The sequence below is a fragment of the Balaenoptera musculus genome, chromosome 1 (genome assembly GCF_009873245.2).
Source record: "Balaenoptera musculus isolate JJ_BM4_2016_0621 chromosome 1, mBalMus1.pri.v3, whole genome shotgun sequence".
Classification (NCBI taxonomy): domain Eukaryota; kingdom Metazoa; phylum Chordata; class Mammalia; order Artiodactyla; family Balaenopteridae; genus Balaenoptera; species Balaenoptera musculus.
In genome coordinates this window covers 125,560,255-125,585,759 of record NC_045785.1, presented here as the reverse complement: position 1 = coordinate 125,585,759, position 25,505 = coordinate 125,560,255, and the positions used below count along the sequence as shown (strand labels likewise).

The window sequence follows — 25,505 nt, the reverse complement described above, 5'->3', positions numbered from 1 at the left end:
ACCCCACCCTCTGGATTCTGCTTATCACACAAGGTTAAGAAATTCTATTAAGCAGTCTAGAATACAGTCAGTTGACAGCTGCCCCGCAGACTCCAAGCAGAGCTTTCTTTTCTCTTCTCCTATAATCTCTAGGCCTTTCAGCCCAGGGTGCTTGGTCTCAGGGGTAGGAAACACATCCTCTGAAAATCTCTCAACCTAGTGGAAAGTACAGACTGCAGAATCAGACAGGCCTATTTCTTAGCTATGCCCTTTACTTGCTGAGTACCCTCGAGGCCCTGCTTCCTGATTCTTCAAAGAAAGCGTAAAATGCATCCAGTATAGTTTTAGTTTTAAATGTATTGTCGTCTAAATCTCTGTAATTTGGTAATCTTCCACTGTAGAACTTATCAGGGTATTTGATAAGCAGACCACCTATGCCTGGCCTCTGCAGTATGCACTGAGTAAATATGTGTTGGATTAGTAAACAAACGAATGAATTTTATTCACTCAGCTCAATTTATCAAATGTTTACTGAGTGCCTACTCTGTTGAGCGTCTTCACTTTTGTATCCTGATGTAATGGTTTAGCAGTGCTGACCTAATAACCACTGGAGATACCTTTTACTTTTAGGAGATCTATTTCTTACACAGAAACTAAGATGAGGAGGTGAGGCTGGTGTTATGAGTATGTAGACAGGCACTTTCATACCTGATATAATTTTAAGAGCGCCAAAATGATCTCAACTCTTCTCCCTCCAAAAATTCACTTTCCTGGCTCCTGAAATTCCACAGTAGTTCCTTTAACTTTAGAAGAATAAACAACAGCCACCACCACCACCAAAACTTCCCTCACTTCAGTCCCAATTAAGTGCGTGGTAGCATTAAGCTTTATCATTAACATTTTGTATGTATTCTTTTAGGGTGATCAAGTTTATCAGATGCGTAAAAAACACATATTTCGGGGCTTCCCTGGTGGCGTAGTGGTTAAGAATCTGCCTGCCAATGCAGGGGACACGGGTTCGAGCCCTGGTCTGGGAAGATCCCACATGCCGCGGAGCAACTAAGTCCGTGTGCCACAACTACTGAGCTTGCGCCTCTGGAGCCTGTGCTCCGCAATGAGAGGCTGCGATAGTGAGAGGCCCGCGCACCGCGATGAAGAGTAGCCCCCGCTTGCCACAACTAGAGAAAGCCCTCGCACAGAAACGAAAAAAACCCAACACAGCCAAAAAATAAATTAAGTGAAATTCTTTAAAAAAAAAAAAAAAAGTTAAAAAAAAAAATTAAAAAAAAAGAAACAAAGAAAACAAAAAAAAAACCACTAATATTTCAGTAAGGAGAGAGTTGATAAAGTCTGAGAACCCTAGACATCCAAGCTGGGAAGGGGGCAGAGGAGCAATCAGACAAACGAGAGAATAAACATGAATGTCTAAGGCTGGTGGGTACAACAAAGATAAAGACCAACTTCCTGGGCTTCCCTGGTGGTGCAGTGGTTAAGAATCCGCCTGCCAATGCAGGGGACACGGATTCGAGCCCTGGTCCGGGAAGATCCCCCATGCCGCGGAGCAACTAAGCCCGTGCGCCACAACTACTGAGCCTGCGTGCCACAACTACTGAAGCCCGCATGCCTAGAGCCTGAGCTCTGCAAAAGAAGACACTGCAATGAGAAGCCCACGCACCACAACGAAGAGTAGCCCCTGCTCGCCACAACTAAGAGAAAGCCCGCGTGCAGCAACGAAGACCAAACAACGAAGACCCAATGCAGCCAAAAATAAATAAATAAATAAACTAATGAAAAAAAAAAAAAGACCGACTTCCTAATTTTGCCTGGAACTATCTCTGAATTTAGGAGGCCTTAGGGTGATACACTGCATATCCCCTCACTTACCCTCTTTCCTCTAAAGACTAGAGTTCACTTATCTGCCCACATTAGTCCTTACCCTTTTCGTAGCCTAGGAAAATTCATACTATAAAGAATAAATGGATAAAGCACAGAACAGGAAAAGTGTAAACCTGGGGAAAAGAGTGATAAACTGCTTGGAAAGGGTACTCACCCACAATTCTGCAGTAGGCTGGTGTGAGAAGGAAAAGGTGGCTCTGTTTCAGCCTCTTACTGATATTATGACATATAGGGGGCCCCTTACTATGTCTGGGTGGGATTGGGCATGCAGAGTAATAAAGAAGATGGGTGGTGAGTGGGAGCCCTCATATTTCCTCTTTCCTGATGTACACAGATTTTTGATTGATTGCAACTCTCTGTCCTTACAGCCATTAATGGGATGATCTACAACTTGCCTGGCCTGAGAATGTACGAGCAAGAGTGGGTGAGGTTGCACCTGCTGAACATAGGCGGCTCCCAGGACATTCATGTGGTTCACTTTCATGGCCAGACCCTGCTGGAAAATGGCACTCAACAGCACCAGTTAGGGGTCTGGCCTCTTCTGCCTGGTAAAGATCTCGGCAATGAAAAGAGGTCCCTGTGACAAAATGGCGAGAGCAGACAATCTTAGCATCTGTAACTCTTCCTCGTTCCCTCCTTGTGCCTCTCCTTCCAAAGGGGTTAAAGCATGGGCTCTGGCATGGATCCTGGGCAAAGCCATATTCTAAACCTGCATGCAGAATACAGAAGAGTCAGCTAAATGTCTGCACTCTTTGTAGCACCACACGGACTAAATGTGCAGCCCAACTTTCTTCTACAGAGATGCTCTGTCTAGTGCAGATTCTTCCAAGCCGTGATGTGTCACGCAGGCCAGGTCTAAAGCAGATCACAAAATGAATCCCACGAGGTTCAGGCAGCTAAAGCTTTCTGCTGGGCGGAGATCAGAAACTTGCCAGGATTTCGGGGTTCTTGAATTCTACTGCTCACTCTATCACCCTGATATCTCTGGGCAAGTGACTGTAGGAATCTGAATCTTAAACTGACTCATGAGGGGAAAAATATATTTTTAAATGATTTTAAAAGCTAAAGAATAATAAAGGTATTTAAAGCTTTTCATATGCAAAATAATGATAAGGTTTAAACAAACTACAATCATCAAGAAGGACTTTTATGTGCCAGTGGTTTGTAGGTGTGTATCATAGGTGTGTGAGTGGAGGTGTAAGTGCTAGATGCTATTGATCCTCAAACTGCGGTGGACATAATACAAATTTACAAAGCTGGTTAAGACGCAGATGCTGAGAGATTTTGCTCTCAGAGACTTTGATCTGATAGAACTTGGGCAGGGGCCCAGGATTTTTAACATTTTTTTGCATTTTTAACAAGCAGCCTACCTTCCATAAATGCTATCTGAGAAGCTAATCAGGGCAGTCCCTTGATAGGACTTTGGGTGGGGAGGTTGATGTGTGAATCAGCCTCAGATGTAGGCACCCAAGCCCAAATGGGCCCGATTTAGTTAAGGATGGGGTAAAAGGGTCCTTGTTTGTTTGAAACATGCCAGTTTCTCATTAACAAAGCTATAAAGACCCACTCTGTTAATATCAGGGGCAGAAAGGATTAGGTCAAACTCACTCCTAACTTTTCACCAAGTGTTACCAGATCAGTCATCCTTTCCATGAGCCTGCGAGAAGCTGGGGTTCGCTGGCCCACCTAAATCTTCATACCTAATATCTGCATTAGAGAGTAGAAGGCTGGAGGTCTTCTTTAGCGTGTTTGAAGAGGATGACCATCAGCTATTACTTTTGACTCACAATCTAGGAAATGGTCACATATTATAGTCAGCAGAATTTAAGTATTAACTGGCGGTAGGTAATGTTAAATACCAGAATGGATAATCAGAGGTTTCAGAAATCTCATTCTTTCAGTGATTTTCTGAAACAATTTTTGTACATCTCTCTCTAAAATGTAAACTTTATAGAAAAATTGAAACATGGGGGAAGGATGTTTTATTTTAATTTTCTCAGATAAAAAAGAAAAACTAGAGAAATGAAGAGAGAGACAGGAAACATGTACAATATTTTTGAGGCCCAATGACATATCATTCAAGGTTGCTTTGATAAGCTGTATTGTATATGGGTTAACTTGTAACATTATATTTAGATAAATGAAAGTTTCTTCCTAGTAAGGGGTGTTGGAGATTTTTTAAAGTCCCAGGGCAATTTATTTTTAGTAAGTTTGTGTGTGTGTTGTTTTGTTCTGATCTCTTTGTTACACCTGTAGTCCTGCCTAAAGAGAAATGGGTAACTCTTAAGCTATATTCTAAACCACTTGCAATTCAGGGATTTTAGGATTCTTTGGTAGTGGTCAACCAATGTTAACCTGTTAATCTTTGTGCATGCAATGTTGTCCTTTACTCTCTATTTTAGGTTCATTTAAAACTCTTGAAATGAAGGCATCAAAACCTGGCTGGTGGCTCCTAGACACAGAAGTTGGAGAAAACCAGAGAGCAGGGATGCAAACGCCATTTCTCATCACAGACAGAGGTATCATCCAAGAGCCACATTATATTTTTAGCAGGAGAGTGCCTGTCCCTAGAATATTACAAATTTTTAGATTGGAAATATTCAACTCTGAGAACTCTGACATAACAGAGGCGTAATCTGTAGCAGTAATTTCTTTTATTCTGACCTATAGTCTGACTATACTGCAAACATCAGTTTTAAGCCAAATGGTTCAAACCAAAGGCATTCCTCTCATTTGAGGAACCAATATAAAGCATCCTCCTTCATGATTTGTGATCTATGGGGAAGTGAACATAAGAAATTCTCCAGACTCCCGGAGTAGAGGAGGGGAGAGAAACCAGGAATTCAACTGTGACCGAGATGGTCACTGAACTTGGCATTTCAGTATTGGAGAAACACAGTTTCCATCTGTCCATCCGTCTGTCCATCCAACCAGCCAGCCAGCCAGCAAGCCAGCACTTATTAAGCACCTGTTGAGTACCAAGCACTGTGTCAACATCCAGATAGTTCAGTGGCTAGTATTCCCTTCTTTGATCAGTATATAAATAACATTGTAACTTTCAGGTCAACTTTTGAGAACATAGTCTTATGAGGGATAGTACTTAATATTGTAAAATGGCTTATTTTAAGATACAAACAGATGGAAATCAATTTAAAAAGTATTTGCACTTCAGGATAAGTTGTCTTCCACTAGGGCGTCACTAATTTTAATTTCAGTTAAAGTACCAGTTCTTGCTAGTACATTTACGATTTTATGGTCAGACATATTTAAGTCAGTGCCACACAGGTAGGTGAAAACATCTAATTACTGACCCACTAGAGGTATAATCTATAGCCATAGAGATTTTACTTTATTATATGTACTTTCTAAGCAAAAATTATTCATTGTGCTATTTTTTTATAGACTGTAAAATGCCAATGGGACTAAGCACTGGTCTCATAGCTGATTCACAGATCAAGGCTTCTGAGTTTTGGGGTAAGTAGTAGCGTCATAGCCTGTAAAAGGCGCCTCCTACAATTGTGCTGTATACGGCCTGCAAAACTGTACATGACAACGCTGCCTATTGAATCCATGGGCCATTGCTCCTCTCTAGGCTTTTCTCTACCACAACACAGTAAAACAGCAGTAAAATATCTAATTACTGACCCCCTAGAGGTCAGTAATCTCTAACCATGGAAATTTTACTTTGTTATATGTATTTTCTAAGCAGAAATTACTCATTACTCTGTTTTTTGCAGAATGTAAGATGTCAATGGAACTAACCCGTGTAATATTCTAGCCAGATTCACAGGGTCTTATAGGCCAGGTATTACAGTCCCCATTAATAGAGCCCTTTGCTGCATCAACCATGCATCTGTTCAAGAAATTTTTTGTTCACCCACTGTGTATCAGGAACTCCTCCTAAGTTTCCTCTCTCTGCCTCAAACCCTTCCCAACATCAAAAGGTCAATTGTAAGGGATCATGAGGCTCCCATAAATTCCTCCCATGTCTTTCTGTTAGGCAGGCACACTAGGCAGAAACCACATCACCGTAACTGAGAAAAAATAAATATGACCTATATGCAAGAAAGGGGGTGGGTGGTAGTTGACAGCTGTCCAAGCACAGGCCTGAAACCAAGATTTCATCATCAGGGACTGACTTAGTAGCTGAGGCCGGTGTCAACTACCTGGTCTCCTAATTGCAACAGAAGTTCCTTTAGGAATCTGGTTTTCCACTGGGACTAAACTCACTTGAGAAATTGCTAGCTGTATGGTGTTTTCTGTTTGTTTGTTTTTTTTAATTCAGAATAAATTTTTTTCTTCCTTTGGATTTAGGTTATTGGGAACCCAAATTAGCAAGACTAAACAATGGTGGATCATATAATGCTTGGATCGCAGAAAAACTTTCAACAGAATTTAACCCTAAGCCTTGGATCCAGGTATATCTTATTAACCTGATAATATTTACTGCTACTGTAATAGTAAAAATGTGCGGTGTTTTGTTTTTGTTTTTGTTTTTTGGCAGTGCTACGTGGCTTGTGGGATATTAGTTCCCTGACCAGGGATTGAACCCAGGCCCTCAGAAGAGCAAGTGCAGAGTCTTAACCACTGGACTGCCAGGGGATTCCCTGTAATAATAAAAATGACAGTGATTTAATAATTTCTTCTTGTTGTTCTTGCAATGTTGTTAGGGGAAATGACAATTACTAGGTGCTAGGCACCATTCTAAGTACTTTGCATACTCAAAATGGACCCTATGAGGTTATTTCTAGTAATATCCCATTTTACAGATAAAAAAAACCTAATGTACAGAGGGATTAACTAACTTCCCAATGTCACATACATTAGTTAGTGGTTGAGTTTGGATTCAAGTTCAGGTACCCTGTGCTCCAATACGGATTGCTCCTAGCCATTTTATTAGTTTGTTAGGTGTTGGTTCTTTTTTCTAAAGAAGGTTAGTTGTACAATGAATTAAGGCAGTGTGTGACTTGTTGACAAGGATGGTTATGCTTAGTGGCTTTTCTATATTGCAGGTAGACATGCAAAGGGAAGTCCTGTTCACAGGGATCCAGACCCAAGGTGCCAAACACTACCTGAAGTCTTACTACACCACCGAGTTCTTTGTGGCTTACAGCTCTGACCGGACAAACTGGCGGATTTTCAAAGGGAACAGCACTAGGAACGTGATGGTCTGTGTGCATTGTTGTTTCTTCCTGAGCCTAGGGTTACTATATCTTTTTTTAAAATACCTTTCTGGGTGTTATAAATACAAATGGCTTTCTTAGTGTCTTATGGAGGAAGGTGGTAAAATGACGTGTCTATATATTACAAATTGGAGGGATAAGCTTGACTTCTGAAATTTCAAAACTTCATAAAACTTGAAAAAAAAAATCTCTTTATAATCAAACTAAATACCCAGACTTCTCAGATTGGCAGATGATATGCAGTAGGGTAGAATATCTGGTCTTGTGCCTTCAAGAGCTCATGCTAAAAATTGGCCACCAAGAGTTTTGATTTTACTAACTCTTACATTTTATTTTGTTCTTTATTTCAGTGTAACTGAAGGAAATAGTAGTGTTGCTCTGAGGCAGTGTGATTCTCACATTATTTTTTTTGCTGCCATGCCTGAGGAGTGACTTTCCCCTGTTGGATTGTCCAGGGGCTCAGCCAGTTTATTCCCAATGACCCAATTATACCAGCCCTAATTCTTCCCCTTCTCCCTCACCCCCCTCTCCAAAGAAAGCTATCTGAATGCAAGGAGTCAGTCCACCATTATTACATTGATAACCTTGAATCAGTTTCATTTTTTCTGTAAATCATTTACTATGTTACTATCTTCTATATTATCATTTAGCTATATCTAATAATAAATTATTTGCACTATACCTTAGAATAGATCATGAAAATCTTAAATTATGGTTCTTACCAATCAGTATTGGAGACAGTACACAAATTACAGTTAAACTCCATAGCTTAAAGATTTTTGCATCTGTGTTCATGAGGGATATTTGTGTGTAGTTTTATTTGTTTATACTGTCTTTTTTGTTTTAATATCAGAGTAATACTAGCTTCATAAAATAAATTAGGTAGTGTGCTCTTCTATTCTGTTTTCTGGAAGAGATAATCTAGTATTGGTGTTAATTCTTTAAACATTTGGTATAATTCACCAACAAAACCAGGTGGACCTGGAGATTTGTTTTCTAGGAATTTTAAAATTACAAATTCAATTTCTTTAATAGTTACAGGCCCTTCAAATTATCTATTTCATATTGGGTGAATTTGGATAGTTTGTGTTTTTTCAGTCAATTGGTCCATTTCCTCTAAGTTGTTAAATTTATGTGTAAGGGTTGTTTGTAGTATTCTCTTATCCTTTTGATGTCTGCAGGGTCTGTAGTGATATTGTCTATTGCATTTATGATATTGGTAATTTGCATCTCTTCTTTTTTGCTTTGTCAGTCTTGCTAGAGATTTGCCAATTTTAAAAAATCTTTTCAAATAACTGGCCCTTTGTTTCATTGCTGTTATCTATTGTTTTTCTGTTTTCAGTATTACTGATATCCGCTCTTTTGTTTTAGTTGGCTCTTCCTGACACTGTTCTGGCAGGGAAATGGGATGGGGCACAGCCTCTTACTGCCAGGTAGAGGTCAAAGTCCATTCCCTACTTGGCCTCCTCTGTTGACACCTGAGCTGGAACCCCTCCTCTTTGCTGCTGGGTGGGGATGGGATGGTATCCACTGACACTGCAGGAGTGGGAGCCTTATTAGAAGCTGGAAGAGATGAAGATCCTGGGTCTCTATTTGGCTTTCTCTGACACAACCCCAGTCAGGGTGTTGGGGTGCCTCCTTACAGTCTCATGAGCATGGAAGTCTAGGCTCCCCAGTTGGCCTTTGCTGCTGTGGGTAGGAAAGGGGCCACAGTGTTTTCTATTCTATGATGTTTGGCTTGAAGTAGAATAATTGTTATCTAAAAGTTTTCTGTCTTGCTAGACTGCTCTTTTCTGATCCTGAGGCTAGAGAAAGAAGGCTTTTGCTGGCTTTTTCTTTTTTTTTTTTTTGTCTGCACCTATTCGTGTTTCCTGGTTCCTGGCTTCTTTACTTATAAGTCTGTATATGCAGTAAAAAGAAAACCCAGGGGACTCACCACTGTGTTGTTCCTTGGGTCCTGAGAACCCTAGCCAGTCTGCCTTTTCTCCACCTTTCAGAGTCTTTTTATGTTTTCAGTTGTACTTAGCAAAAGGAATATGGCAAAGTATACCATCTTCCTGAAGTGGAAGTATTCCCAGTTATCTTTTAAGACCAAATTAATTTGATTCAGGCTACATGAAAACTTAATATTACAATATGAAATTGGATGAAAATTTTATTATAAAATCACTTTATAGAGAATTGTTATGTAACTAAATTTTCCTCTCTTCCTCTAGTATTTTAATGGCAATTCGGATGCCTCTACAATAAAAGAGAATCAGTTTGACCCACCTGTTGTGGCTAGATATATTAGGATCTCTCCAACTAAATCCTATAACAAACCTGCCCTTCGATTGGAGCTGCAAGGTTGCGAGGTTAATGGTAAGGAACACAGATGCATTGTTTTCTAGCTGCCACTCAGAAAATCAAGATTTGGGGGGTATGGGAGAATGGGTAGAATTTTTAGTTCTCTTCACTTAGGCTCCTAGAAAAACCTTTGTGAAACAGAGTTTCCAGTCAGGTAAACTCCCATTGTGATCTAGACTGAGACTGGTTCTACCAGCCAGAGGGCAGGCTCTCTGAACAATTCCTGGGTCATATGGCTACTGCCTTGACCCTCTAAGGAAGGGCCCTAGGGAAGAATGACCTCCATCAGCCCATTTTCAATAAGAACTGAGAGTCAAACTAGGTCTGACTCTTCCAAAGTCTTCCAGCCACGTCACTCAGACTTTAATGTAATAAAAGTATCTAGCAACATTACTGGCGTATATTAGGTGTTCAGTGAATGTTTTTGAAATATAAATCTGCCTCCCAACTTCCTGAAACCTTGCTTGAACTCTGTATTCTGTTTCACACTCTGTGTAGGTACCCAAGCCTTTTCTATGTAAGCTTCTATTTTTCAGGGGATGTAATGTGACCTGTGGTATAAATAACTCTAGATAACCATAAATGGCCATAATAAAATTCTACTATATATAACAAGATGCTTAAGGATTTTATCAACTATTCTTCTTCTCTGACTCTTAAAGTGGTACTTTCCAAATTTTTTCACTTCAAAGCACATATAAAATATAATATCTGTCTCACAGTCTGGGGTAAAAGAATGAAGCAATCCACCCTGGGCTTGGTTGATCTAGGCACCACCTAGCTGCTCAAGGACTGAGGGGGTAGGGAGATCAATATACAGGCACACCTGTCCAGCAAAAATATTCTTCAACAAGGAAGGCAAAATAAAGACATATTTAAACAATATAACAAAGGTTCCATGACTCACTGAAGGAGGGAAATGAGTTTAGATGTTTAGAACATGGTATTTGATGTCAGACTGCCTGGGCTCAAAGCTAGTTTCTGATTCTTCTAGCAGTGTTATTTTAGTCAAGTTACTTTTTCTTGCTGTGCTTTTGTTTTCTCGTTTATAAAATGGAGATATTTAAGAGCATTAAGTAATACATGTGAAGCCTGAAAACAGGGTTTAGCACTTGGACAATAAATGTTCATTGCTGTGATGGTTGTTTTTGTCATTACTTAGCAGTAATGTTATTTCTTGTCTCCTCTGAAGTACAAAATGCCATGCAAGGAATATCAGTGGTATATAATTAATCCCATTACTTTTTTCTTGACAGGATGCTCCACACCACTGGGTATGGAAAGTGGAAGGATAGAAAACAAGCAAATCACAGCTTCCTCATTTAAAAAATCTTGGTGGGGAGATTACTGGGAACCCTTCTGTGCCCGTCTTAATGCCCAGGGCCGTGTGAATGCCTGGCAAGCCAAGGTGAAATGTCCCCTGCAAATGGAATTCTCTCAGCCTTTCAGAAGAAAGTATAGGCCCTCACTACAGGGAACATGGGGGGCCTGGGAAGCCAGAGTATCATCTCCTGCTTCTGCAGATTATGATCCTAGGTCTGAGAACTAGGATGTGTGTTGTCTTGATAGCTTTAGCTCGAACTTTGGCTCAGAGAGAAGTTGTCGTCTCTGTGGTCTTGATTTAGACTAGGGGTGGGCAAAATTTTTCTGCCAAGGGCCAGATAATATTTTAGCCTTTGTGAGCCATACATTCTCTGTCATAACTACTCAACTCTGCCATTGTTGCAGGGAAGCAGCCGTCAAGGATAGGTAAATGCACGAACATGGCTGTGTTCCAATAAAACCTTATTTACAAAAACAGGCAGTAGGCCAAGTTTGGCCTTGGGCTATAGTTTGCCAACTCCTGATCGAGACAACTTCCATTAGGGATAAATGACTTAGATCTGCAACATCTTGTTTTCTTTTTGTTCTCTCCAGAATTTAGCAATATTTTTCCTTTTCTTAAGAGTGTCATTTAAATTTTTTTGTTCTCATTTTTTCAGAACTTTGTAACATTCCTTTAGATAATTGGCAGCCTGATAAGATGCTGCAAAACCAGGTTTATAAATCTGTGATCTAAGTTTTGTGAACATCTCGCAGAGAGTTATATTGCCCTTGATATTAGCCCATTGAGTAATTAAGGTAACTTAGTTCTAGGGTAACGATTAATAATTGACTCATATTTATTTCATTCTTTGACTGACCTGAAAAATCTGAATGGCATCAGAAATCAGAACAGTCCAGTCAATCAACTTAATCCAGGTTCCCTATTTTCTGTCCTCCTAACTCCCTCCCTTAAGGAAGCTACACTCCAATTCCCTGGACTCTGTATAGAATCCCACATCCTAATCTTAAATCAGGCCACCAGATAAAGGAGGAGGGAATGGCGTGATGCAAGGGGAGCAAGTAGAAGAGACTATCTGGGCCCCATACAGAGAGTCTTGGGCAACTATGTCTGTGCCTTGAGACTCATTTCTGGATCATCACAGAATCACAGAATGTTAGAAAGGCAAAGGGTTTTACAAAGCATCTGGTCCAGATTTTCCTTTTAAGTCCAAACGCAAAAGAGGTTAAATAATTTTAGCTTAGCCTGGCGGCAGAATCAGGAATCCCACTCTCCCGATAGACAGATCTATGCTCCTTGCACCATTTGAAGCAACCCAAGCACCTCATTTTGCAATTTTGCAAAGGGGGGAACTGAGACCCACAGAAGTTAAAGTAATAAAAGTAATAATGTTATGTAACATTATATTGATTTAATTTCTATAATATAAATAAAATAAAATAAATATAACTAAAATAAAGGGACTTCCCTGGCGTTCCAGTGGTTAGGACTCCGCTTCCACTGCCGGTGGCCTGGGTTTGATCCCTGGTGGGGGAACTAAGATCTGCAAGCCACGCAGCGCGGCCAAAAAAAAAAAGATTAGAGAGAGGGTATCAACCAATTCTTTCCCAGATGGCCCTTTAGACCTGTTCATGGTGTAACCTTGTCATCCCACCCTCCGTTTTACAGCCTTTAAAAAAATTTTGCTCTCTATATAATTTGCTCTTACTTTTGTGATATAGTAAAGGCTGCAAAGATAAAAGTCTAATTTTAATTTTTAAAGCTGTCATTTTAAATCTGGAATTTTAGGTCAAAACTATTTGTTTCACTTAACCTTCAATAGTATGAAATGTCTTGTATAGGGTTTCTTTAGAGAGGTGGAAAATCTAAGCCAGACATATGCAGGTATGCACGCAGACTGAAGTGTCTCTACCTCTTTGATGCCTCCAAAAAAAATTTACACCTACAAAGCTCCCCTAGCTATCTATATGCATTCTGTATCACTCGTACAACCTTGATTTGAAGACACACTAAAACACCACCAGATGTCACTAGAGGGTGTTACAAAATTAACCAAAATTATCTAATACAATCATTTTAATTCAATTAATTTGCTTTAAAAATACAACATGTGACTACACATATACATACATATGTGTATACACATATACACATACAGACATGCAAATATGAGTGATGTTGAGAAAATATATCAATATTCATTATTTCACATAGAATTGAATGAGACTATGGGGCATGATAAACCTCCCAAAGATGAAAATTAATCTCAGATTGCTCTAAAACTCAATTAGTCTTTCTGATCCTCTTCCTCCAAGCGCCTATCATCAAATTAGGCATTTTGTTAGGCCAGAGACAGGATAACTACTATGCCATATCCAGCCCTGGGTGTAGCTTTATTAGGTCTCTCAGATATAACATTTATTTGAAATATCAGAAAAGAAGAAATTGGACTACTTCTCCTATTGGACATTAGCAATGGAAAGAAAAGTGGGGCTTTTCTAAAATAAGTTAAATTGAGAGAGGATACTATCTAATTCTTTCTCAGATAACTCTTCAGTAATATCACCGTAGCATTTAAATAAACTTGCTTAAGAGAAAAATATTTACAGGTAATTTAGCAATTTAATACTTTTTCTCAAATAAAATGTATTTATTTGTTGAGCACCATCTGTGGGCCATACATCGTGGTGAACACCTGAAAACAAAACTAAGTCCCTGCCCTCAAAGGGTAAGGAACACAAGTAAACAAATAACTGTTGTACAATGTGTGAAATATTCCAGAAGTTTATAAACCTGCTGACAATAAACAAGAAGGAACAGGGAAGGATTCTAGGAGAAAGGGAATCCTCAGGGATGAGACAGAAAAGAAATCCTTCCAGCTCAGTGCATTTCTGAGTATCTTGGTCTAAAAAAGCAAAGGTTTTAACGTTCTAATCATTTTCATAGGCAAACAACAACAATCAGTGGTTACAAATTGATCTGCTCAAAATCAAGAAGATAACAGCGATTGTAACACAGGGTTGCAAGTCTCTGTCCTCTGAAATGTATGTGAAGAGCTACACCATCCAGTACAGTGACCAGGGAGTTGAATGGAAACCTTACAGAGAGAAATCCTCGTTGGTGGACAAGGTACAGGGGTATCTTGGCAAAAAGAAAATAATTTGAAAACTGCTGTGATGAGAACAGAACCTCAAATTTGCAAATCCTTCTTTGTATTTGATAAGCATGCACTGACATGCATCACTCTTTAAGTCTTCTAAGTTCTAGCTCTGTAGGTAGCTGGTCTTGGGACAGGGACCATGCACACTATCTTTCTGCTTTGACTGAGCCACCTATCAAAGAATGAGGACAAAAACAGCAGGGGCCGGTGTGAAGTTTAATTAGCTCTGATTGAGAAAGATGGTGAAAGGGTTGTCTCAGCCTGCTTGGACTGTATAACAAATTACCATAGACTGGGTGACAAACAAAAAAACACGTATTTCTCACAGTTCTGGAGGCTAGAACCCTAGATCAGGGTGCCAGCATGGTCGGGTTTTTGGTGAGGGCAGTCTTCCTGGTTGTGCTTTCATATGGCCTTCCTTGGTACGTGCACACACAGAGATGCCATGAGGGCCCTACCCCCATCCTAGCCCTAATCATCTCCCAAAGGACCCACCTCCTTGTATCATCCCATTGAGGATTAGGGTTTGAACATATGCATTTTGGAAGGACACAAACATACAGTCTGTAACAGGGGTCTAGAAAACCTTCTACCATATTAGCATTAGCTTGGATGTACTTGTTATTCATGGCTGATCACATACTCATGGCCATATACCTTTCTGTGTCATATTGTCATTAAAACAATTGTTATCCTTCCTGATGAGGAGACTAACTTCCTGCAAGATGAACTATTCCATTATACTCCTAAATTCCTAGTTATACGGTTTTAAAATACTACCAGAGGCAAAACTAAGGAGATGAACCTAATATTCCAGGAATGGGAATTGGGCTGAAACCAGTAGGAGGGGCAACACAGGAGAAGGGGATGGACATTTACGCTCACCATGGGCTCAGCACTTAATCTCAGTTAATGGATTTGAATCTCTTTCTCTCTAAACCCCTGGGTTGTTTATTTGTTAGGTTTGGTTTGGTTTATTTCTCACTGTATCAAGATATCCTCAGAGTAGGGCAAAAATCATTTTTATAAACAAATAGTGACTTAGCTTCTGATGCGTGTAAATCTTGGGGAACTTGCTGGGGATGACAGAAAACGCACCTAAAACACAGTTTAGTTGATGATATAGGGCATATGACCAAAAAGGATAAATAAAAATACATGATGCATTTTATTTTAAAAGTTAGTAATAGCTAACCATTTATTGGTGCCCATTATCTGGCACTTAATAAAGACTTGTCATATGTTTACATACTCTTTAAAATCTTTACAACAACTTCTATGAGGTAAAATTTATTATCTCCGTTTTGCCAATAAGGAAATGGATAATCAGTTACTATAGGTAATTTGCTCCAAGTCACATAGCTACAAAGGGGCTAAAGGCAGATATGCTTTTGCAGCTGCTCCACAGCACTGTATCAGATTTCTTTATTTTTCCCTGTTTCAACTCAGATCACTGATGAGGTGATATCACTAAAGAGGTATGTCTGGAGTGCGAGTTCATAATTGATTGAGGATCATCTTTGTGATAATGTTGTATGTGTTCACTAATGCCCACAGTTTGAACTAAAAGGATAAAAAAGTATAAGTTTTTTAAATTGAGATACAGTTGATATACAATATTATGTTACCTTCAGGTATAAGATTTTTACACCCATTATGCCATCCTTAAAGATTTTCTCATATTTTGCTTTCAGATTTTCGAAGGAAATAATAATATCAAAGGACATGCGAAGAACTTTTTCAACCCACCAGTCATTTCCAGGTTTATACGCATCATTCCTAAAACATGGAATCAAAGCATTGCACTTCGCCTGGAACTCTTTGGCTGTGATATTTAATAGAATTGATTATTCTAAAAGATAGGAGGGACTCAAAGATATCAAGCCATTTAGAGTGGACAATGTATTTTAGAGCTATTTTAAATATTAAAATTTTTCCACTATTTCTCTTTTTTCTATTAGAGAATAAAATTTTATATGTGAAACCTTTATAACTCCTTATAACCACTAAGTAAGATGATGACTATTATCTCTGCATTAATTTGAGTATAGATGGGAAAATATCAAGAACCAACAAGAAAAGGCTTATCTTTCACTGATTAAAAATGCTATATAAAGAAATATTCATGTAGTTAACATTCTTCATTATAGTTCTCAAACTCTATACACATTAATAAAAGAGATATTACTCTATTAAATCATTTATAAACCCGGATAACTTTCATTCTTATATTTTTCTTTAAAGAAACTATGATTTAAGAGTATAGGAAACAAACAGTATTTCTAAATGGTTTGTTTTTCTTGACAGTGGACAGAAAAAGTCTTACTATATGAAACGACACGTGCTTAAAATACTCTGTCTTACTGACATGATAATGATTTTTCTGACCCTCCACGAGTAAAGATACAAGTAAGCATGTTTTCAGTGGTCCCTCTGGACTTGTGAATCTGGCCTGGTCTCCCTTGGGACTGATTGCGTATATTGATGTTCAGGGTTAGGGATCATTAATAGAACAGATCTAAAATAACCATGGGATGGCTGAACATGTAACCTTGGCTTCATTCTAGCTGGTAGTACATGGCACACTGTTTCAAAACACAGGCTCACCTACAGGAAAGTGAATACCTGTAATACAGAGCGTTGAAACCCTTGGCCCAAATGCAGCTGTTCTTGCTAGAACTGGCCCCTGCCCAAAGTGGCAAACAGTTGAAATTCTCTCTCAGTGCCTTTCTCTTTATGGCCCCAGCCTCCACCTCTCCCTTCCCCTTTCAAGCACTCCCTTCCCTGGGAACTTGGCATCTAATGATTTTACAGACATTTTGAGACTGAGGAGCCTTCTGGTATCCTCTAAGTCACATGGGAGAGACTCACTGGTGAGGCTATCTACTTTAGTGGAACAAACCACCTCAAAACTTAGTGCTTAAAACAACCACTAAGCTTTGTGCAGTGGCAGTATTGTAGCCAATGAGGTTTATCCGAGGCGCGATTATTGCTAATTGAAAACAACCACTAATTTATTATTTCTCTTGATTCTGTAGGTTGACTGGGCACAGCTGGGTGGTTTTACTGCTGGCTTCATTTGGGGTCTCTAGTGAGTTTACAGTTAGACAGTGACTGTAGCCAGAGTCATCAGGAGGCTCAACTGACTGTTGGGACAGCTGGTCCTCTGTCCCTCTCCAAGTAGTTTCAGATTCTCTCCTCATTGCATGGCTTCTCCATGTGGTCTGTTCACTTGGTGTCTCCAACAAGTGATCTAGACTTCTTAAAGGGTGATAGAGGCTCCCAAAAGCAAGTGTGTTCAAGAGGTAGGAAGCAGGGGCTTCCCAGGTGGCGCAGTGGTTGAGAATCTGCCTGCCAATGCAGGGGACACGGGTTCGAGCCCTGGTCTGGGAAGATCCCACATGCCACGGATGCAACTGGGCCCGTGAGCCACAATTACTGAGCCTGCGCATCTGGAGCCTGTGCTCCACAACAAGAGAGGCCGCGATAGTGAGAGGCCCGCGCACCATGATGAATAGTGGCCCCCACTTGCCACAACTAGAGAAAGCCCTCGCACAGAAACGAAGACCTAACACAGCCATAAATAAATAAATAAATTAATTTAAAAAAAAAAGAGGTAGGAAGCAGAAGCTGCCAGTCCTTTTTTTTTTAAATAGATCTTTATTGTAGTATAATTACTTCACAATACTGTGTTAGTTTCTGTTGCACAGCAAAGTGAATCAGCCATATGCAGACACATGTCCCCATATCCCCTCCATCTTGAGCCTCCCTCTCATCCTCCCTATCCCATCCCTCCAGGTCATCACAAAGCACCGAGCTGATCTCCCTGTGCTATGCTGCTGCTTCCCACCAGCCATCTATTTTACATTCGGTAGTGCGTGTATGTCGATGCTACTCTCACTTTGCCTCAGCTTCACCCTCCCACCTCATGTCCTCAAGTCCATTTTCTATATCTATCTTTTTATATCTGCCCTGCAACTAGGTTCATCAGTACCATTTTTTTTTTTTTTAGATTAGATATATATGTGTTAGCATACGGTATTTATTTTTCTCTTTCTGACTTACTTCACTCTGTATGACAGTCTCTAGGTCCATCCACCTCACTACAGATAACTCAATTTTGTTTCTTTTTATGGCTGAGTAATATTCCATTGTATATATGTGCCACATCTTCTTTATCCATTCATCTGTTGATGGACATTTAGGTTGCTTCCATGTCCTGGCTATTGTAAATAGTGCTGCAATGAACATTGTGGTACATATCTCTTTTTGAATTATGGTTTTCTCAGGGTATATGCCCAGTAGTGGGATTGCTGGGTCATATGGTAGTTCTATTTTTAGTTTTGTAAGGAACCTCCATACTGTTTTTCATAGAGGTTGTATCAATTTACATTCCCACCAACACTGCAAGAGGGTGCCCTTTTCACCATACCCTTTCCAGCATTTATTGTTTCTAGATTTGTTGATAATCACCATTCTGACCAGTGTGAGGTAATATCTCATTGTAGTTTTGATTTGCATTTCTCTAATAATTAGTGATTTTGAGCATCTTTTCATGTGCCTCTTGGCCATCTGTATATCTTCCTTGGTGAAATGTCTATTTAGGTCTTCAGCCCATTTTTTAACTGGATTGTTTGTTTTTTGGATATTGACCTCCATGAGCTGTTTGTATATTTTGGAGATTAATCCTTTGTCCATTGTTTCATTTGCAAATATTTTCTCCCATTCTGAGGGTTGTCTTTTTGTTGTCTTGTTTACGGTTTCCTTTGCTGTGCAAAAGCTTTTAAGTCCCATTTGTTTATTTTAGTTTTTATTTCCATTACTCTAGGAGGTGGGTCAAAAAAGATCTTGCTGTGGTTTATGTCAAAGAGTGTTTTCCTATCTTTTCCTCTAAGAGTTTTATAGTGTCTGGTCTTACATTTAAGTCTTTAATCCATTTGGAGTTTATTTTTGTGTATGGTGTTAGGTAGTGTTCTAATTTCATTCTTTTACATGCAGCTGTCCAGTTTTCCCAGCACCACTTATTGAAGAGGTTGTCTTTTCTCCATTGTATGTTCTTGCCTCCTTTGTCATAAATTAGGTGCCCATATGTGCGTGGGTTTATCTCTGGGCATTCTATCCTGTATCCTTGATCTATATTTCTGTTTTTGTGCCAGTAACATACTGTCTTGATTACTGTAGTTTTGTGGTATAGTTTGAGGTTGGGGAGTCTGATTCCTCCAACTCCATTTTTCTTTCTCAGGATTGCTTTGGCTATTCGGGGTCTTTTGTGTTTCCATATGAATTGTAATTTTTTTTTCTAATTCTAATTATAATTCTGTGAAGAATGCCATTGGTAGTTTGAAAGGGATGGCATTGAATCTGTAGATTGCTTTGGGTAGTATAGTCATTTTCACAATATTGATTCTTCCCATCCAAGAACATGGTATATATCTCCATCTGTTTATGTCATCTTTGATTTCTTTCATCAGTGTTTTATAGTTTTCTGAGTACAAGTCTTTCGTCTCCTTAGGTTTATTCCTAGGTATTTTATTCTTTTTGTTGCAATGGTAAATGGGAGTGTTTCCTTAATTTCTCTTTCTGATTTTTTGTTGTTGGTGTATAGGAATGCCAGAGATTTCTGTGCATTAATTTTGTATCCTACAACCTTACCAAATTCATTGATTAGTTCTAGTAGCTTTCTGGTGGCATCTTTAGGATTTTCTATGTATAGTATCATGTCATCAGCAAACAGTGACAGTTTTACTTCTTTACCAATTTGTATTCCTTTTATTTCTTTTCTTCTCTGATTGCTGTGGCTAGGACTTCCAATACTATGTTGAATAAGAGTGGTGAGAGTCTTGTTCCTGATCTTAGCAGAAATGCTTTCAGTTTTTCACCATTGAGTATGATGCTTGCTGTGGGTTTGTCATATATGGCCTTTATTATGTTGAGGTAGGTTCCCTCTATGCCCATTTTCTGGAGAGTTTTTATCATAAATTGGTGTTGAATTTTGTCAGAAGCTTTTTCTGCATCTATTGAGATGATCATATGGTTTTTATTCCTTAATTTGTTAATGTGGTGTATCACATTGATTGATTTGCATATATTGAAGAATGCTTGCATCCCTGGGATAAATCCCACTTGATCGTGGTGTATGATCCGTTTAATGTGCTATTGGATTCTGTTTGCTAGTATTTAGTTCAGGATTTTTGCATCTATGTTCATCAGTGATATTGACCTATAATTTTCTTTTTTTGTGATATCTTTTGTGGTTTTGGTATCAGGGTGATGGTGGCTTCATAGAATGAATTTGGGAGTGTTTCTTCCCCTGCAATTTATTGGACGAGTTTGAGAAGGATCGGTGTTAGCTCTTCTCTAGATGTTTGATAGAATTTGCCTGTGAAGCCATCTGGTCCTGGACTTTTGTTTGTTGGAAGATTTTAAATTATGGTTTCAATTTCATTACTTGTGATAGGTCTGTTTATATTTTTCTAATTCTTCCTGGTTCACTCTTGGAAAATTGTACCTTTCCAAGAATTTGTCCATTTCTTCATGGTTGTCCATTTTATTGGCATAGAGCTGCTTTTAGTAGACTCTTAGGATGCTTTGTATTTCTGCGGTGTCTGCTGTAACTTCTCCTTTTTCATTTCTAATTTTATTGATTTGTGTCCTCTCCCTTTTTTTCTTGATGAGTCTGGCTAAGGGTTTCTCAATTTTGTTTATCTTCCCAAAGAACCAGCTTTTAGTTTTATTGATCTTTGCTATTGTTTTCTTCGTTTGTATTTCATTTATTTTTGCTCTGATCTTTATGATTTCTTTCCTTCTACTGACTTTAGGTTTTGTTTGTTCTTCTTTCTCTAGTTGTTTTAAGTGTAGCGTTAGATTGTTTATTTGAGATTTTTCTTGTTTCTTAAGGTGAGCTTGAATTGCTATATACTTCCCTTTTAGAACTGCTTTTGCTGCGTCCCATAGGTTTTGGGTTGTCGTGTTTTCATTGTCATTTGTTTCTATGTATTTTTCTTCTTTGATTTCTTCAGTGATCTCTTGGTTATTTAGTAGTGCTGTTTAGCCTCTATGTATTTGTGTTTTTTACAGTTTTTTTCCTGTAATTGCTTTCCAATCTCATAGCGTTGTGGTCAGAAAAGATGCTTGATACGATTTCAATTTTCTTAAATTTTCTGAGGCTTGATTTGTGACCCAAGATGTGATCTATTCTGGAGAATGTTCCATGTGCTCTTGAGAACAAAGTGTATTCTGCCACTTTTGGGTGGAATGTTCTATAAATATCAATTAGATCTATATGGTCTATTGTGTCATTTAAAGCTTGTGTTTCCTTATTTATTTTCTGTTTGGATGATCTGTCCATTGGTGTAAGTGGGGTGTTAAACTCCCCTACTCTTATTGTGTTACTGTTGATTTCTCCTTTCATGGTTGTTAGCATTTGCCTTATGTATTGAGGTGCTCCTATGTTGGGTGCATAAACATTTATAAGTGTTATATGTTCTTCTTGGATTGATCCTTTGATCATCATGTAGTGTCCCTCCTTATCTCTTGTAACAGTCTTTATTCTAAAGTCTATTTTATCTGATATGAGTATTGGTACTCCAGCTTTCTTGTGATTTCCATTTACATGGAATATCTTTTTCCATCCCTTCACTTTCAGTCTGTATGTGTCCCTAGGTCTGAAGTGGGTCTCTTGTAGACAGCATATATATGGGTCTTGTTTTTGTATCCATTCAGCCAGTCTGTCTTTTGGTTGGGGCATTTAATCCATTTACATTCAAGGTTATTACTGATATGTATGTTCCTATGACCATTTTCTTAATTGTTTTGGGTTTGTTTTTGTGGGTCTTTTTCTTCTCTTGTGTTTCCTGCTTAGAGAAGTTTCTTTAGCATTTGTTGTAAAGCTGGTTTGGTGGTGCTGAATTCTCTTAGCTTTTGCTCATCTGAAAAGCTTTTAACTTCTCCATTGAATCTGAATGAGATCCTTGCTGGGTAGAGTAATCTTGGTTGTAGGTTTTTCTCTTTCATCACCTTAAGTATATCCTGCCACTCCCTTCTGGCCTGTAGAGTTTCCACTGAAAAATCAGCTGATAACCTTATGGGGATTCCTTTGTATGTTGTTTTTTGTTTTTCCCTTGCTGCTTTTAATATTTTTTCTTTGAATTTAATTTTTGTTAGTTTGATTAATATGTGTCTTGGTGTCTTTTTCCTAGGGTTTATCCTGTATGGAACCCTCTGTGCTTCCTGGACTTGGGTGACTATTTCCTTTCCCATGTTAGGGAAGTTTTCAACTATAATCTCTTCAAATATTTTCTCACACCCTTTCTTTTTCTCTTCTTCTTCTGGGACCCCTACAATTCAAATGTTGGTGCGTTTAGTGTTGTCCCAGAGGTCTCTGAGATTGTCTTCAATTCTTTTTTTCTTTTTTCTTTATTCTGCTCCTCAGCAGTTATTTCCACTGTTTTGTCTTTCAGCTCACTTATTCATTCTTCTGCCTCAGTTATTCTGTTATTGATTCCTTCTAGTGTATTTTTCACTTCAGTTATTATGTTGTTCATCTCTGTTTGTTTGTTCTTTAGTTCTTCTAGATCTTTGTTAAACACTTCTTGTATTTTCTCAATCTGTGCCTCCATTCTATTTCTGAGATTCTGGATCATCTTTACTATCATTACTCTGAATTCTTTTTCAGGTAGATTGCCTATTTCCTCCTCATTTATTTGGTCTTGTAGGTTTTTACCTTGCTCCTTCATCTGTTACATATATTTTTGCCATCTCATTTTTTTTTTTTTTTTAATGAGTGGGATCATGTTCCTTTCTTACTGGTTGTTTGGCCTGAGGTTTCCAACTCTGGGGTTTGTAAGCTATTGGGTAGAGCTGGGTCTTGGTGTTGAGATGAGGAACTCCATGAAATCTCACTCCGATGAATATTCCCTGGGGTCTGAGGTTCTCTGTTAGTCCAGTGGTTCGGACTCGGAGCTCCCACTGCAGGAGCTTTGGCCCAACCCCAGGCTCGTGAGCCAAGATCCCACCTGGGGCGGCAAAAAAAAAACAAAAACAAAAACAATAACAAAGTAAAATATAAAATTAGACCAGGAAACTAACAGATATGTTAGGAAGAATATAAAAATAAAAATATAGATGAATCAACAACCAGAAGGTACAGCAGTACCACAATAGTAAAAAAGAGGAGGGGAAAAAAAGGGGGGATGGGGGAAGGCCTTGGCTGTGGAGGGTGGGGCCTAAGTAAGGGCGAGGTTTGGGTGGTGGGCGGGGCCAATGCTCAGGACCCATAGGGCTGGAAAAGGCCCTGGGGGTTGTGGGGGGTGGGGCGTATGCTCAAAGAACAGAAGGGGCCCAGGTGTGCCCCCCATCCCTGGTCTCAGAGGGCAGGGGACCTCACCTGGGAGCCCAGCAGGCTCCTGGGCTCAAGTGGGCAGGGCAAACGCCCTCCTCTCCTCTCCTGCTCCTCTGGTATGGTAGAGCCCCTCCCTCTGCCTCTCCTGATCTCCCCAGCCTCCCTCATATGCTCCCAAGGACCTATGCGGCCTGGAGGGGGCTTTAGAGGGCAGGGGACTGGCCTGGGAGCTCAGCAGGCTCCCCATGACCGAGTGGGCAGGGCAATCGCCCTCCTCTCCTCTTCCACTCCTCCTGGAGGGCCCCTCCTTCCTGCATCTCCTGATCTCCCAGACTCTCTCCTATGCCCCCAGGACCCACACGTCCTGGATGGGGCTTTGGAGCGAGGGGTACCGGTCTGGGAGCTCAACAGGCTCCCGGCCAGAGTGGGCCAGGTGATCGCCCTCCACTCCTCTCCTGCTCTTCCCGGAGAGTCCTTCCCACCTGCCTCTCCTGATCTCCCCGGCTTCAGGGGCGCCAATCCTGTCTGGCCTCCACTTCTCCTCCCCTCTCAGTCCCCATATGTCCTACTGGTTCATCTTGGGGTTCCTCCCGTCTCCTTGGGTGTCACAGTCCCCCACCAGCGGCCAGTAGGTGCCCTAGTTGCGGGGAGATGCTCACTCCACGTCTTCCCACATCACCATCCTGACTCCACCTCAGAAGCTGCCTGTCCTTTTAAAGCTAGGCCCAGAACTGGAGCCGCCCTTCTGCTGCATTCTATTGGTTCACACAAGTCACAGGCCAGTCTAGATGCAATGTAGGATGTAATGACACAAAGGTTGTTCCAGGGAAGATAAATCTTTGGGAGACTCTTTAGATACTAACTACCAGAGTTCCTATTGCACCTATGGGTGGGCTGAGCATTGTGAATACATACAGGAGTTTCAAACATCCACAAAACATTGGCTTTCTTTTTTTATGTTTTAAACGTTTGAGTTTTGAGGCATAATTGAAAAATAAAATAGAAATATATTTAAAGTGTATGTGTTGGTTTGATATATGTGTGCATTGTAAAAGGATTCCCATCATCAAGTTATTTAACACCTCCATCAACTTACATAGTTACTTTTTCTAAAAATGAGAATGCTGAAGATCTAATATTAGCAAATCTCAATTATACAATGTAGTATCATTGACTGTAGTCACCATGCTATACTGATGATTCTCAGAATTTATTCATCTTATAATAGTAAGTTTGTACCCTTTTACCAACCTCTTCCTGTTTCCCCTTCCAGCCAGCCCCTGGCAACCACCATTCTACTCTTTGTTTCTATAAGTTTGACTTTTTTTTTAGGATTCCACATATAAGTGATACCATGCAGTACTTGTCTTTCTCTGTCTAGCTTATTTCACTTATGATACCCTCCCGATTCATCCATGTTGTCACAAATGACAAGATTTTATTCTTTTTCATGGCTCAATAATCCTCCATTGTATATACAGACCACATTTTCTTTATCCATTCATCCATCTACAAATACTTAGGTTGTTTCTATACCTTGGCTTTTGTGAAAATGCTGTAAGGAACATGGGAGTGCAGATATGTCTTCAGGCTAGTAGTTTTCTTTCCTTTGGATATTATACTCAGAAGTGGGATTGCTGGATCATATGGTAGTTTCATTTCTAATTTTTTGAGGAATCTTCATACTGTTTCCCATAGTGGCTGTACCAGTTTACATTCCCACTAACAGCGTACAAGGGTTCCCTTGCTCTACATCCTCACCAACACTTGTTATTTCTTATCTTTTTGATAATAGTCATTCTAACAGGTTAGGTGATATCTCTTTATAGTTTTGATTTGCGTTTCCGTGGTGATTAGTGACATTGAGTATCTTTTCATATACCTGTTGGCCATCTGTATGTCATCTTTGGAAAAATGTCTTTTCAGGTTTTGCCCATTTTTAAATTGAGTTATTTGGTGTTTTTGCTCTTGAGTTATATGAGTTCCTTAAATATTTAGGATATTAATCTCTTGTTGATTATGTAGTTTGCAAATATTTTCTCCCATTTCATAGGCTGCCTTTGCACTTTGCTGATGGTTTCCTTTGCTGTACAGAACCTTTTTAGTTTGGTAAGTTCCATTTGTTTACTTTTGCTTTTGTTGCCTGTGCTTTGGGTGTCATATCCAAAAAAATCGTTGCCAAGAAAAATGTCAAGGAGCCATGCCATATATTTTATTTTAGAAGTTTTATGATTTCAGATCTTGCATTCAAGTCTTTAATACATTTCAAGTTGATTT

General features: G+C 39.5%; 1 protein-coding gene and 1 pseudogene across 1 annotated transcript in view; both read left to right on the top strand.

Moving 5' to 3' along the window:
• Positions 1-16,088, top strand: part of F5 (coagulation factor V) — a 90,462-nt gene extending 74,374 nt beyond the window's left edge. The window contains 9 exon segments of the mRNA XM_036843773.1: positions 2,244-2,423; positions 4,278-4,394; positions 5,278-5,349; positions 6,190-6,293; positions 6,888-7,043; positions 9,275-9,419; positions 10,661-10,812; positions 13,675-13,857; positions 15,583-16,088. Coding sequence (XP_036699668.1) covers positions 2,244-2,423; positions 4,278-4,394; positions 5,278-5,349; positions 6,190-6,293; positions 6,888-7,043; positions 9,275-9,419; positions 10,661-10,812; positions 13,675-13,857; positions 15,583-15,726 — 1,253 coding nt within the window. The 3' untranslated portion in view covers positions 15,727-16,088.
• Positions 16,089-16,823: 735 nt separating this feature from the next.
• LOC118887514 lies at positions 16,824-16,906 on the top strand (annotated as a pseudogene).
• Positions 16,907-25,505: the final 8,599 nt, after the last annotated feature.